This window comes from Falco naumanni, chromosome 1 (genome assembly GCF_017639655.2).
Source record: "Falco naumanni isolate bFalNau1 chromosome 1, bFalNau1.pat, whole genome shotgun sequence".
In the NCBI taxonomy this organism is placed as follows: Eukaryota; Metazoa; Chordata; class Aves; order Falconiformes; family Falconidae; genus Falco; species Falco naumanni.
In genome coordinates, this window is record NC_054054.1 from 99,540,362 (window position 1) to 99,555,657 (window position 15,296).

Here is a 15,296-nt window from a genome sequence, read left to right on the forward strand (position 1 = left end):
AAGCTGCTCTCCAGGATGCTGCTCTCACCCCTTGCTCCTCACCTCTCTGTACCTCTCCATTTCCAAAACAAAGGTTTTCTCATAGAAGAGAGCCTGCAGCCGCTCGTGCACGTAGTTGTGGCAGAGCTCTTCAAAAGTCGCCGCTCGCTCACTCCGCTGGTGCCGTGGGTTGTGAAAGCCAGGAGTGTCCACCACCGCAATGGAAGCCATGGAGAGGCTCTGGGAGGAGAAAGACCTGGGGAAAGAACCGCACACACCACCAGGTTTTACCCACAGATGCATCTCAGCTCTCCCTTCAGAGGTAACACTGCCTCCTCTCCGCAACGTGCACATCCCTGGGTGGGCACCATCCCATGTAGCAGTGACCAGCCCAGTGCTTCCCCCCTCCCTCTCTCCCAGTGTCTCCTGTGAGGGAGCACCCACACCTCCTGGCACAGCTCCTGTGATTACCCCTTTTGCTTCACCCACCTCTTCTTTGATCTATTTAAGCCAAGCATCTCCTCCCAGCCTGGATGGAGACACATGGCACCGACTGCTCCTAGCCTGGCCTAACAAACACTTAACAGCGGGCTGGGGCCAGATGCCGCCCTTCCCATGTTTAGCCCCATCCTGGCACTTAAGGTATTTAAAGTACTACATCTTCATCCAAATGTATTAAGTTTGATGGAGCAACTAATTTACAAAGTGGCTAAACTGGCATGTGACACCAACGCTGAGGACAACGGGAGCATCCAGAGCCCCAGCTGCCACGTTGTGCCACACTGTCTGTGGCATTTCTACAGGGGAAGCTGTCAGTGTTCAGCTCCTGGGGAAATCTGTAAGAGGAACATGTGTGGTCGGAGCAACAGACATCAAGGGGCTTCTTGGGAGAAACAGAGATGTTTAGTTCTTCAAATGTTGCTTGCAGACTTTTCCAGTATTTCAGATAGGGACAGCAGTGGAGTCTGACCATGGGAAACCTCTAAGATTGTTTTTAATGCCCATTTCTGAAATAGGCATCACAGTGTGCTGCTTCCCCAGCTGCAGTGCTGCCCCTTTCCCCACAGCCCTGCTGACAAGGCAGCCCACCACTGCTTCAGTGAGACTCAAGGGGATGCATTTCTCCTGGGTGGGCACGGGCCACTGAGGATGCCAGCACCTCCGTGAAAGCACAGGGTTGAATGAAGAAACAAAACAATTTATGAATTCCTTGCAGATTTTCATCACAGCACCCTCCTGCAGCTGGAGTTGAAGCTTCAGGTTCACCATTGCCATCAACTGAGGAGACAGTATTTTCATGATGCACTGAAACCTGCCTCTCCTCCTGGATCATTGTTGCAATAGCTTAATAGGCTTTGGTGGGCTGGTGTGGAAAATAAAGCCAGGCAAAACAAAGCTACCTTTAAAGGGAAGAGGGGACCTGGGACACATCCCGAGCTAATGCTATCATTCAGAAGAACCAGCAACATTTTGCTCTTCTGTCAGTCCTTTGAGTACCATCAGCAATTTCCCTTTGGTGTGTGGTTGCTAGGAATTACAATAAAAACATTCTGCAGGTTAAATAACTGCAGGTTAAAATAAACCTACAGGAAAAACACAGAGTATTTTGGGCACCAGCTTTTATGTGGATGCTGACTTCAACAAATTGACTTGTGCACTGGAACTGAGAAAATTGAATGGTTTGGGGGCCTGATCCTTACCCCAGTGTTAAATTATTCCATTTATCTGAATAGATTGTTTTGGATTTACACCACCTGAAGAAAGAGATGTATCAGGCCACAGAGGATGCCCTTGCCATCCTGGCTTTCCAGATGGAAATAAGCCAAGTGAGGACCAGCCCCTGGGGCAGAGGAAGGTGCCGCTTGCTCAGCTGCACCAGCACCCAGCAGCAGGACGCAGACCCAGACTCACAGGGCACCTCAAGAGCTACTCTAGTGCCAGACCTTTCACTCTTGACACCTCGAACCTCTCCTGCAATCAAGCTTTTACTACAAAACAACCCCTACCATGCACCTGCAGGGCTCGCTGTGGGATTCCCTGACTGGTTTATTGCTCTGCTCGTACTGGTAACCTTGATTTCAGTCTGCAAAGTCACATCTATTATTAATCGGAAGCTGGGCTGCTCCTCTCAGCGCCGTGATGCCCTCCTCTCCACTGCTCAGTACGTCTGCTCGCAGTGCTGCCTCCCTTAGCTGCTGCAGGAGCAGCCGTGCCAGCCGGGCACCGCCGCTGTCGGGTCTCCATGCCAGGCTGCCCGTGCTGGCAGGACACACGGTGCCCTGTGCAACACCCGGACACACAGAGACTGCGGCTCCGTGGGGCCTTTCGGCCCCACTGCCAGCTCGTGCAGGGCTGACAGCCGTAGAAGGTCCTGAGTGCCAGCACACTCCCAGGCGCAGATTTTCAGATAAGTGTCTTTTTTCAGCAGGCAGCAGTTGCCTGCTCCGTGCCTTCCTCTGGAGAGCCCCCAGCAAAGGTTCCTCTTCAGCAACCCCAGGAGAAGGAGCCATCGCCCACAGACACCCCCAGCGCAGCCCTCAGCAGCTCCGTACCTGTTAATCAGTGACACGACTGCAGCAAAGAGCTCTTCGTAGAGACCTGAAGCCATCCCCTCCACGCACTCCACACCCGTCATCTTCGGTCCTGGCGCAGGCAGAGAGAAGAGCAGACAAACACACATCATTTATTTCCAGCTGAGTTCAGCCCACATGGAGCCCAGCCGGTAGCAGGGGATTCCCTTGCTCGGCGGGCAGGATGACCCGCACAGCTCTCAACCTCTGCCTGCCCCAGTTACACAGCAGTGCATATCCACCTGCCCGCCTTCAGCTCCTCTAGTGCCTCCTCCCTAACATATACTTAAGAAATAAAACCATTGCCATGTTAAAGGTCAGTTCTGCAAGTTCTCACTTTTATCAGAATAACTTGCAGGGGCCTGGCTGTAATCCTATCGCCGAAGACGAGTCCAGTGTGGAAAAGCTGATCTTAAAGCTGGACAATATCTCACATGCTCCTGCCGTGTGCATGCTGGATCTGCCTTCCTGAATTAGATCCATATATTAATTTGAGGTTCATAATGGCTCAGCAGCAGCTTGTCCAGCAGAAGCACAGCTCCCCGCCGTGTCCAGGTCTCCTTGCAGCACATGGGTGCACAACACCAGCACAGCTTCATTTCTGCGCACGGGGGAAGGATGCCCACCCTGCTGCCCTCCTGGTTTGGGGTGTTTCCTCCCTTTTCTGGGGAGAGCTCTCACAGCATTTAAGCCACGTCACTTATCTGCCAAGGGCAGTATCTGAATTCACCTGATCTTTCCATGTCCCTAAGGGTGACAGGCAGGGTCAGCTGTAGAGCTGAGGGTAGCTACATGACAGAGGACAGTTAGTGATTTAATTAATATGAACGTACTCAAATGAAGCTCACTGCCATGAAAAAAAAAGGGCATATTGCCTCTCCCTGCAGCACACCCTTCATCTTCTCCTCACACAGAGCCCAGAGCAGCACAGAGCACAGCATTTCAATACCACCCATAAATAAAGGAAAAAGGGATGTAGCATCCCGGTACCTGCCGAGCTCTCTTCTGCCAGAGGCAGCTGGTGGCCGTGTGTCGTGACCTGTGCCAGTATCTGCTTCAGGTGGTGTTTGAAGACGGCGGTGGTGAGCTCCTCCAGATCGCAGCCCAGCACCTCTGCGGCATTGCTCGCATACTCGAATTTCATGAACTGCTTCCTGCCGACTGGGGAGGAAGACACAGGGAGCATGAAGGGCTCAGGCAGAGCCAGCCTGAGCGGAGCTGGGCACAAGCTTGGTGCCTCCAGCAAGCATTCCTGCCCACTCCCATGTGCAACCCCACAAAAAAAATCTAATAAAACCCCAAAAGGACCACTGTTTGCAGTGTGGGATGGAGAGGCGAGTGGGGGTGCTGTGCCAGTGCACCCCAGTTCCCTGCCATTCCCCAAAGACTGCTGGATCAGCCCTTCCCTTGCATCCCTAACAGGCAGTTTCAGACCAGGCACTGCCCTTGCTGACCCACTCAGAGCACCGACCCTGCAGACCACAGCCTGGATGCCCTCTGGGCAACGAGCTGGCTTGGGCAAGGCAGGCAGGAGCCGCGCGGTGGGCAGGGAAGGGGGCCTCTGCCCCCCAGCAGCACTCAGATGCTTGGCTGAAACGAGGATGCAAAACAGCTACAAATCAACCCACATCACAAGATGGTTTCCACCTTGAAGGTATGGCTGCCAGGAGGAGTTCTAGCATTGCCTCCCTCTCCATCTGCATAATGTCACTAACTCAACGGAAAAGCTTCTTCCTCCTTAAAGTCCATCCACCTCCTCCCACAATCCCTTCTTCAGGGACAGCTCCCGTATCTCTCTCCAGGGACTGGAGCTGGTGGCCCACCGGCTCCCGCTCTCACAGCATGCAGGACGTGGGGCTGCCCTCCCTACACACGTGCCTCTGCTCACAACAGCTATAAGGATTTTCTCAGCTTTGCACGACACTTAAATTAAAGGCTGGCTGACTCGAGAAAGGTTGACAGATTTGTCCCTTGGGCAATCATTCAGCAGAAGAGGACTTTTGGATTTTTTTGGCCAGAAGTCAGTTCACAACTTTAAGGATTTCAAACCAATGCTTTTGAACCTATTTTCCTTGCTACAGTGCTCCCCACTGCTCAGAGCACCCCACCTGCCCTGTGAGACCGGGCAGAGAGGAGACCTGCTCCAAGGAGATGTTCTGAGGCAGTTCAGAGCAAGTCAGGAACCAGGTGGACCATGCAACTGACCCAGCTGCTGCTGCCAGCATTTCAAGAGCTTCCGTGGAGCGAACTAGCAGATGTGTTGATGGAAGTTGATGGGATTACGAACCAATCCCTCAAAATCCTGGATCACCTTCCCCAGCCCCCAGCAAAGTTTGCTGTCTCTGTCAGCCCGAGAGCAGCACTCCTCCCAGCACACAGTATTTACATCCAGCAACAGTGATTCCAGCTTAATGATTAAAATCAATAGGGAAGCAATCTGTGGGATAAATCCTTTTACAAATCCAGGAAGGAAAGATGCTGCAGAGGCAGCCAGATGGCACAGGCTCAAGAACACGTGGGATGAGTAGAAACAGACAAGCAAAGTTGCCCGGAGACCTCAAGGTAGCACTTTTAGGTGGTGATGGATGAGAAGCCAGCCTGGGGGCTCATGGCTAAGACGAGCCCCTAAAATACAGCAGGTGGCTGGTGGCAGGGGAGAGGGTTTGGGATGGAAAGCAAGAGATGGCCTCATCCTAGACAGTCCCAGGGGGACCAGGGTGCCTGCTCCCAGCTGAGGTGATGCACAAAGCAGCAAAAAGCCACATTCCCTGGGCCTGGGGGGCTGCTTCACAGCACGCCCGTGTAAGTTACCCCCCTATTCCCTTCCCCTTTGATCTTTTCCTATTATTTTTCATTCTGACTGAAGGACTCCAACATCAAGGGCTGTGCTGGAGCAAACAGAGGAATTGCCTCAACAATCCAGGCTTTGATTTATTTTGTTTTCACTTGTTTTCATCTGAGCTGGCTGGACAGAAGCTGATTCCCATCAGACAAAAGATCTCCTCACACCGCTGGATGCTGGGGAGTGGAGGGGTTGCAGGGCCAGGGCTGCCACAGACCTGCTTTGCCAGCTGGGTTCCCACAGCCAGCATCCCATGCTGCCTGCTCCAGCATCCCACACCAGCCATTCCAGCATCCCATGCCAGCTGCTCCAGCATCCCCAAGACAAGCGAGGGGCTTTGCTCAGGCCAGCCCTCCACAGTGCCATCTCTTCCTAATGAAGCAGTTGCAAGCAGAGAAACCAGTTGCTCCCACCGTGCTGCTCCAGCATGGAAGACATCCTGCTGCTCTGGGCAGAGGGATGCAGCACCACATTTCACACCTCCAGAAAATCAAACAGCCACTGTCTGACTGGCACATGGTGCCCGAGGCTGCGCAATGCTGCTTGGCATGTTGGTATCCCCCGGGCATGCTCCCTCCCCCATGGCATTTGCTCCTTTGGTGCTCCCCAAATTACACCCTCACTGTAAGTAGCTGGCGTGTGCTGAGTCAGCAAGCCTAGGGGCTCAGCAAGCCCAGGGGCACAGTGCTTCTGCAAACCCCACTGTGCCCACGGCTTGCCAAGGTGCAGATCTGCCTACCCCGCAGCCGCCAGCCTGCCTCAGGAGAGGCCAGACACCATTTCACACTTCATAAAATATAAACAGCGGCAGTGGCACGCAGCCCTCCTGGGTGTAATGTGACCATGGTAAAACACTTCAGCTCTAACACCTAAAAGGTAATTACTTCAGCCCATTTAATATTTAAAAGAAGCAGTAGGAAAACACAGGGTCAGCACCGGCTTCATCTCACTCTCGTGCCCACGTGTTGCCCATTTTCTACTTCAATTTGGAAGGCGTGGGGAGCAGCAGGGAAGCCTGGAGGGTTTCCATCCCCCATCCCCATACCTGCTGCAGCTGGGGCTGGTACCTGCAAGCTGACAGCAGTGGTGCCCAGGAGCAGAGGGAGCTGTATCACTGGCTCGCTGCCCAGACACAGCCCTCTGCCCGTGCAAGCTGTGTGGGTTGGCAGCCCCAGTAACCTGCCTTCCCACACCCCACTGGCTGCATGGGGCACACTTTGCCAGCCTGCCCTTTTTCTTCCACTTATTTTGTCATTAAAACATTTGCACTGCTAATGGGACAAATAAAAAACCCCATTTGTTCCTCTTTACTACCCTGGGAGGGGACAGGGAGAGAAAGGAGGCTCCTGCTGACCTGAATGGTTAATTCATTTATCCTGTTGACCCGTTGCCTGATGTATGACATACTAACACCTATATATAAACAAAGGGAAGAGCTATGTAATAGCATGATTAAAGAAATCTGCCATTCTGGCTGCATTTCCCCGACTGTTTGTAAGAAAGATGTCAGAGCACTGAACAGATAGCGTCATAACTCGGCATGCGGGGAGACAGCCCGCCCAGACCCAGGGCTGCGGTGGTGATCGTTAAAATCTCTGCAAAGGAGAGGCAATGTTAACAGGAATCCCCAAGCCAGCACCCCCCAGGCCCCCAACAAGCCAGCAGCAGCAGCCAGGCTGCAGCCAGGACCCCAGCTACTCCTGGTGTTTTCTGCTCCTGCTCCCCTGGCTCCGAACCCCAGGCCACATAGAAAAACCAGCTCCCATGCTGAGTAGTGATGCGCCAGGGTGCAGACCCCCCTGGCACCCCACTGCCTGCAGGTATGGATCTGCTCCCCACTCCCTGCATGGGGCTTGAGCTGCTCAAAACACAATTTCCAGCAAACCTCCTCATTTTGCAGACCCAGGCGGCAGAGCATGCAGCTCTACCCAGTTTGTGCTCCAAACAGGGGTCCCCCTGCCCTGGAGGGGGGATGCACCATTCTGCTTAAATCTTCTTGCCTGAGAAAAAGAAATCCTAAGGACATCCTCCAGCGTACAAGGGCTTGTGGCTGGATGGTCACTGCATGATGATCCAGCCCCTGGAGACTGTGTCGCCTTGGTTTAGGTCTTTCCCATCAGGCTTCATCAGGGCAAAACTATTGCTCCTGAGGGTTTCAACTCAAGAAACACAGAAAGCCACCATCCTACCAAAAACAAAACAAAATCAGCTGCACTTCCCTCTACGGCAAGAAAACCCAGGTGCCAAAGAGTAAAAGGCTTTAACAGAGAAAGAGAAAAATTGGCAAGATCAAGAGGCCAGCCCTAACGCAATCCTTTCCAAGAATCATTTTGATGAACGATGCAGAAGACAGGAGCCTTTCCCGTCAGGAGTGAGGTGGCCTTTCGCTCACCCATAGCACAGAGCTACTGCAAAGCCAGGGATTTAACCACCCCAGGCTGCCGTTGGGCATGGGAAAGCGAAGCTAAAGCCGGGGCAGAGGCTCCCCACGCTGGCTCCTGCTCTCTGTTCCCCTCCAACGCCAGCTTGGCTGTTGCAGCCAGTGCCGGGGAACACGCAAGTGGCTCCAAGCCTCACAAACACAAGCAATGATCACCGAGCTTTCCTTGCAAACCTGTGTCCTCTGCACTTACAGGAATCCCAGGGAAAGGAGGGGCTGCAGGGGGCTCCCCCCGCCTCCCCAAGCAAACTGCAAAGGCTTACAGACTCCGCAGGCAGACAGGTATCCGAGAGCATTGCAAGGTGGAGCTGCTGGGAGAGGGATGATCGGCACACGGCTTCATGATGTTGCTTCATGTGATTTACTGCCTGGCCCCTTCTGTGCTCCCCTCCTGACAGCAGCCCACACGCTGCCGGAGCACCGGGCTCGGGCTGTGCCAGCAGCAGTGCCGCAGCTCCATCCCACCCACCGCACCACGGCCACCCACGCATTTTTTCCCCTCTGCAACGGTGACCAACCCAGGGGCACCGATACATTTTTCACAGAAGGGAAACTCTGGTGCAGGGCTAATTACAGGGATGCTGTTCCCTCCTCCTTTCAACAACAGGCAGCAATAAAAAATTAGGGTAACTCTGGGCATTGAGCTTGCATGGAACTAAGAACAAAGTGCCATCTCCACATCAATTAAGAAAAGGTCACTACGTCTCAGAGGCTGTAAAACAGCAGCAATAATACAGGTTTAAAGCTTTTTTCTCAGCTCTGGTGAGAAAGCAGTAAGTCACCCGAGTCCACTCCTGATTGACATCTGCGCTCAGGAAGCTGCATAATTAATTCCAGTCAGATCCTGCCAGGTGCTTTCCCTCTCACATTTTGATGGACATCCCCATTACTGTACTTGGCTAAATGGCTTCCTGCCCTTCTGGAAACTTTCCATTTCACACAGCTAAAAGGGTGTTCAAGGGGGTTTCATCCCTGCTGCTCCTGCCAGCCTCATCTGCCTGAGACCCTGGAGAGACACAACAGGGCCCTGCACATTGGCACATGGGACCCAGGCTCAGCCCCTTAATCTGTTTCAGCCCTGGCATGACCCAAGCCCAGCTCACAAACTGCTCGATGCTTCGGTTTCCTGGGTCTGAAACACGGATGCTCCTTCTCCTGCCTCCCAAGGGCGCGGTGCTGCAGCGGTGGGGCTGTGCAGGACCCAGCCGGGGCCATGGTAGCCCACGGCTGCCAGCAGCTTGATCACTGACCCCATGCTACTTGCTGGTGGTCTCCCATACTAGACACCAAAATCCTCCCCAGCTGCCTGGATGCTCCCACCCCTCTGCTGCTGTGGGGAACCAGCCCTGGCTGCACAGCGATGCAGGAGGGCAGCAGATGCAGGATGCTGCCATGACCCTGCCAACCTCTGCAGAGGGTTTGGGGGGGGCTCGGAGCCTCCCTGACATGAGCAGCAGGCTCCAGCCCTGCCTCCTGCCCTTTTGGCTTTCCTCCATCCAAGGGGTTCAAGCCACCGGTTTTGCAGCAGCCTCTGCTGTGCCAGTGCACATGGGGGGGTGGGGGTAGCCACGCTTGGCTCCCGGCTGCGGCACACACACGCCTGCAGCACTGAGAGGACTTCAGTGACTTGCAGCTGCTGGAAACCCAGTCGCCTCTATTAAAGGCATGCGGTGGGAAGCCCACAGAAAGCAGTGATGCTTTATTTTTATAACAGTCAGCAAAACGGACAACTTGAGTGCGAGCTGAATGCCAACCCCCAGCTGTGCTTGAAACCTCCTTCCCAGTTAAAGAGGCGATGATGAATACATGAAAATATGTAATATTCTGCAGCCCACAGAGGGGACTGGAAGTACTTAGGTGAATGGGTACCTAGGATGCCCCGCTGGCCTCTGGCTGCTTTCTCACAAAAAGAGCTGCTCTAACAGGTTTCAAAGGCAACGGGAAACGCTGACACCAGGACAGAGCAGGCTTGTGAAATTCAACCTTTTCTTCTCAGGGTTTGTCTAGCTGCAAATATATTTTCCACTTTCAGCCAGAAGGAGGTGGTGCTATTTCCTCTGGGTTTATTCCTAGAAAAACTGAATTTGTGACGAGATGGTAGCCATCAGCAGAAGGAAAAAAAAGTACATATAACCTGCACTGGGGCCCAGCAGCCAGAGCACAGCACGCACGTGGTGGGGATGGCAGTGGCGGAGGCTGCGATGGCAGCTGCAGTGCCTGGCTGCGCTCCTGAATGTCAGTGAAAAACCAGCGATGAGGCTCCCTTTGGTGAGATTTCAAGGAGAGGATTTTGAATACACAACTTCAAAGTGCATGAAAGGGGAAGGGAAGAGATGGCTATCAGGAGACAGGTTTAACCACATTAAAAGAGTCATTGCCCCCACTGAGACTTTTGCTCCATCCAGCTTTGATCCATTTTTTATCCATATTTCCTTTCATTTCTCCCCTTTTGTTGAGACACGATGGGGGAATCAATACCAGAGTGAGTGATGCTGAGACATGCTCTGGTTGCTAATCCTGTACCCAAGTCTGCTCTGAAGCTACCGCCCTGCCTGGGCCCGCAATTAACATTCCCATCCATGCTGAAATAATTGTGACAAGATTTGTTGAACATTAGCACTCGATTCACTTCTATACTGACTTACAGGATGCTTGGGATGGAACAGTCAGTAAGTTTGAGCAAACCCAGCGAAACTCTGCACAGCCAACACAGTAACCATGCCTCCATCCGCCTGCTAGCTGGTCACTCTTAACATGAGACACATCTCCAAAATCTGCTCTCCTGAAAAATCTCAAGGCAGAAGGACTTTCTTTTTTCACCAAGTGCCTTATCTCACACTTCAGCCTCAGACAGCAGGGTCATATTTTAGAAGTTGGAAGGGTATTAGGGGAGATGGAGATGGGGAAAGAGAACACCAGAGAGAAGGAGAAAGAGAGCTCGCTGTAAGTGACGACAGCATTCATCCTTTTAAAATAATTAATAAATGATTAATGGCATAAATTAACATAAGATGTGTTATGACATGTTGCAGAGACATTTATAAATGTCTATGGCTTAGTTTATAGCAGCCTTTATGCAGCCCTCATAAATTGAAGTGTGTAAATCAATGTGGCTGTCTCTAAAATGGGTTAGAGCACATCTTAAAATAATTTATAAGGGATAAGGCAATTTCTATATGCCTGTATTAACGAAGTCTTTATAAATACAATCTTCATCCAGACTCATCCTATTATAATTCAGTTACTGTATTAGGTACTCAAGAGATGATAAAATTATTGCTACCTGAAGCTGTCCCTTCGCAGTGTCATCGGGGACAACATGCCAACAAATGAGTTACCTACCCTGGACCTTCCCGAAGAGTTGGCACAAGGCAACGCCTTGCAGCCCCCGTCCTGTCTGCCCATGGCAGGGGCCAGACCTGGTCCAGAAGCCCCCACAGGGCAGGATGCCAGCATGCAGCATCGCCCAGCTCCTCCATGGGCAGCAAAGAGCCCAGAGCCACTGCCCATGCAACAGCCTCCGGGCGAGCATCGCTCCCATGCACCTCCCTGCCAGCAACGCACCCAAGCACCGAACGCTGCTGGGATGTGCTTCCTCACCCTCCCCTACCCCCCGCACTGAGATGAGGTGTAAGGAAAGGAAAGGCAGGAGCCCTGCTTACCTTTACAGGCGCCAGCAGCTCCCAGGTGGTAGATGCCAGCTAAGACGCGCCAGATGGCAGTCTGCTCCTCTGCTGTGATGCCCAGCGTGCCCATGGCAGTCCGGAGCTGGGCAAATGCTGCTGAGGCTTTCTGCTTCTCCTCCGGCTGCAGGGGAAAGAGACAGGAGGGGAAACATCACTGCCTCTGCCAGAGCACCGCAGTGCCAGGCACAGGGGGATACATGGGGGAAACGCAAAAGGGCATGTGAAAACCATATGGGCAGCAAGGAAAAGACAATAAGGGACCCTAGAAACAGTTCAGACAGTGGTGTGAGAAGCCCCCGGCAGATTCCTCGAGAGCCTGGTGTTAGGAACAAGCCTGGGTACGTCTCCTCATCATATGACTACACATAATTTCCACTCCCCACTTCAGGAGTGTCTGCAGAGATGTTTAGCAGCAGCCAGGGATAGACGTTTTATATCTTCTCACTTCTCGCTAAATACAAAATACACCCCCCCACAGGCGTGCTGGGGCCAGCAAACCGCTTCCAGCCACCAGCAGGACCTCATCTGCCCACCTCCAGCCCCAGCAGCCCCGGCCACAACTCCTGCAGGTTTTTTGGCAAATGCAGCCCCACAGAGAGGTCAGGGCTCTCTGCCCCTGCCCTGAGGCTGTTCCGTGCAGACACGTGCAGCCCTGGGGCAGACACTGCACGTGGGCTCCAGCAGGCAGCATCCCCATCTCAGCAAGGACCAGCCCACCTGATGTAAAGGATTTTGGTGTGGTGGCTATTAATGAGAAAACACAACTGAGGTCTGTGATTTCTCCAGACTCAATAAAAAACCCCAAATATTTGTGACACTGGTGTTACAGCAGGAGTTATCCATCCCCACTGCCTGCAGGGATGAAGCTGCGATGCCACTGGTGAGATTTTTGGTGCTCAGCACCTGGAGCACTGTTCAGAAAGGAAAATCTGATGAATTTCCCCAAACTCCAAGTGAACCCAGATGCAGCACACCACTGCCCTGGCTTTCCTTCTGGGCTGATTCCAGCTCCTGCTGACCCTCTGCATCCCAGCAGGAAAACCCTCCATGTTGGGACAAGGGACCCACAGGAATCGGGGACTGTGAAGGGAAGGTAAAACCCCCATCTCTGAATCCAAGCCTGCTGCTGTACCAGCAGGGTGAGGACCCACGGTACCTCACCATGCCCTCCATGGGAGCTGCTGCCCCAACAGCCAATTCCTTCAGCTGCTGGACAGGAGCAGAAGCTCCCTAATGAAGACCAAACACTGAATTCATCACTAGATGATGTAACTGCAAATTGCTGCAATTCACCCCAGCACTTTGGCTCATGGGCAATTTGCCTGATCTTTGCAAACAGCTCAGACTAATAAGGAGCTGGTGCTGGAAATCAACTGCAGTACTTTTATCCCTTAAAAATCACATTCTGGGCACTCCAAAGGATGCGCTTTTCTCCCAGGAGCTGCCACCACACCACAGGCAAACATCAGGGGTTGTTGAACCTGGAGTGTTGACCCTGGAGCAGCAGGATCTGTCCTCGGGGTGGATGGGGTGACAGTCCGAAACCCCAGCACAGATACCAGGCAGCAGCAGCCCTGGTCCTGGCAGCTCCCCCGCTCCCATGGGCCTGTCAAGGGGGCTGGAGGCTGGCTGGGCAGACCCTTCCTCACACCCTGACATCCACTCCCTCCCTCCATGCACCCAGTACAGCAGTACCACCCTGAGTGGCCCAGCAGCCAAGGACCCCAACATATCCTCTAGCTGGGGGTGATGAAGGGGGTGTGCTACAGCATCCCACTGCAGGTGGCTGTGCAGCATGTCTCCTTACTTTTGTGAATGGCTTGATCCCAAAGGAGTTGTTCTCAGCCACCTGGTGCAAGTGCAGCATCGTCCTGAAAGTAGTTACAGAAAATGAGAGTCAAGCTCCCTCCTCACCTGCCCCCAGTACTCCCCAACCCCTTGCCCTCTCCTCGGGCAGCATCTCTGACACCCACAGAGCCCCTTACAGTCATGTCCAAGGGACCTTGACAGGCAAAGCTGCCACAGGTCCGCCCCACACAGGGGGATGGAGCTGGCACCAGACACACCAGGACCCTTCGCCTGGGGCAGCCTGGGGACACAGAGCCTGGGGGGAAAACCAGAAGCAAGAAGGGAAAAGGGACCTCTCTCTCATCTGATCAGCCCAATTTCAGTTTTAGTGAAGGGGCAAAAAAAGCACCAGGGAATGCTAGAAAACCTCTAATATATTAAGTCTATAAAAATCCTTGCAGCATCACTAATGTATTCACTCTCACAACCTCTTTCCTATCAGAGGGGTCTCAAAAATCACGTTGCTGGAGCAAACTTGGGTGTAAATTACAGGAGAGCCCACCGGCAGCAGGGATGCCCGTTAGCTGAGCAGCCAGGCAAGGAGAAGAGCTGCCCAGTGCCATGGGAGCTTGACACCCACCTGTGCGCTGCATCCAGCCCCATCAGCATCAGGGGGAAGACATTGAAGCTGCTCTCTCCATTAGGCTGCTGGGCAACACGGCCCCTCTCCAGCAGCATGGTCTGGGGAGGGAGCAGAGGCAGGCATGAGCAGCAGCCCCCACCACCCAGTGTGCAGGCAGGGACAGCCCCTCGGTGCAGGCAGGGTGGCTGCTGTGCCAGGGCATCGAGGCACAGAGGGAAGAGAGGAGACGGTGGCACTTGGACAGAGGGAGATGCTACTGGGAGCTGTCAAGGAGGGGCTGGATTGCTCCTTGCAGGGCCACAGCTGGCTTTGCAGGCTGCTCCTCCCATATGGGGCTGTGCACTGCAGGGTGTGCAAGCAAGAGCTGCATCATGCCCCTGGCATGCATCAAGGGCAATATTTCAGTGCAAGGGTGCAGCAGCCACGGTCCCTCCCCACCCCCAGAGGTCTGGGCAATGCAATGGCCCTAGCAAAGGTGCCACAGTCTCTGGATAAGCCATTGCTTGGGCCTGAGACAAGTCTAGACCAGCCCCCAGCCCCGTCAGGGTAGTTCAACACCAGTACTGACATGAGGAACGAGTCTCTGTGGAGCTGGGACCCCCCTGCTGTCTCCCACAAGCATCCCAGGATGGTACTAGTGGTCCAGAGAGTGAATGCTCCCAGGGCACATTCCCGTTCCAGTGCCAGGACAGCCACAGCAGGTATCAGCTCCCTGCTGGTGCCTGGGGCAGCTGTGGGAATCCCTGGTGGTCCACAAGTAGACACCACCTGAAGCCTTCTCGTCCATCTGTGCCCCGGGGCACAGGCAGCTCTGATGAAAGTACCTTTGCAAAACAGCCCTGACGGTGATAAAAGCCCTCAGAAGTTTCTGCTCAAGGCTGACGTGTAAGGTGCTGCTAATGAGATGCTGAATTATACATTTCCTCATCAACATTTCATACCAGCACTGTTCTGTGCTCCCAGCCAGGGGAGGAGGTGCCGTGCTGCAGGGACCCCACCATGCCGCTAGCAGAGTTCTGCCCAGCTGCAATTTGGGGCACCTTTGGTCCAGGAGGAGAAGCAGAGCAGAGCGTCACTCCTCTCGCTCCCAGCCTGGCAGGGAAGTGCGGCACTGGGGCTGTTTGCCCCCATCCCAAGGATCCCCCAGTTTCTGCCACAGCGCTCCAATCTCACCAGACGACAGGGCTCATGGGGTACCTGGAGATGAGCAGCTGTTATCTGGCCGGTGGCACTGAAATCCAGTGACAGAACCATGGAGAAGCGTGTGGAGCTGCTGCTGTGGCTGGTGGTCACTGATCCAAAGGCTCCCAGGACTGTGAACATTGCCTGGATCTTCTCCACTGCAAAA

The 15,296-nt window shown here is 53.7% G+C and overlaps 1 protein-coding gene across 1 annotated transcript in view; it reads right to left on the minus strand.

Moving 5' to 3' along the window:
- MYO18B (myosin XVIIIB) overlaps positions 1–15,296 on the minus strand; it is a 76,495-nt gene that overhangs the window by 54,459 nt on the left and 6,740 nt on the right. Inside the window, exons 8-14 of the mRNA XM_040611869.1 lie at positions 15,146–15,288; positions 13,946–14,046; positions 13,325–13,388; positions 11,494–11,638; positions 3,540–3,710; positions 2,532–2,622; positions 43–235 (exon numbers count right to left, since the gene is read on the minus strand). Of these exons, the coding sequence (XP_040467803.1) occupies positions 43–235; positions 2,532–2,622; positions 3,540–3,710; positions 11,494–11,638; positions 13,325–13,388; positions 13,946–14,046; positions 15,146–15,288 (908 nt within the window). The remainder of the gene's footprint in view (positions 1–42; positions 236–2,531; positions 2,623–3,539; positions 3,711–11,493; positions 11,639–13,324; positions 13,389–13,945; positions 14,047–15,145; positions 15,289–15,296) is intronic.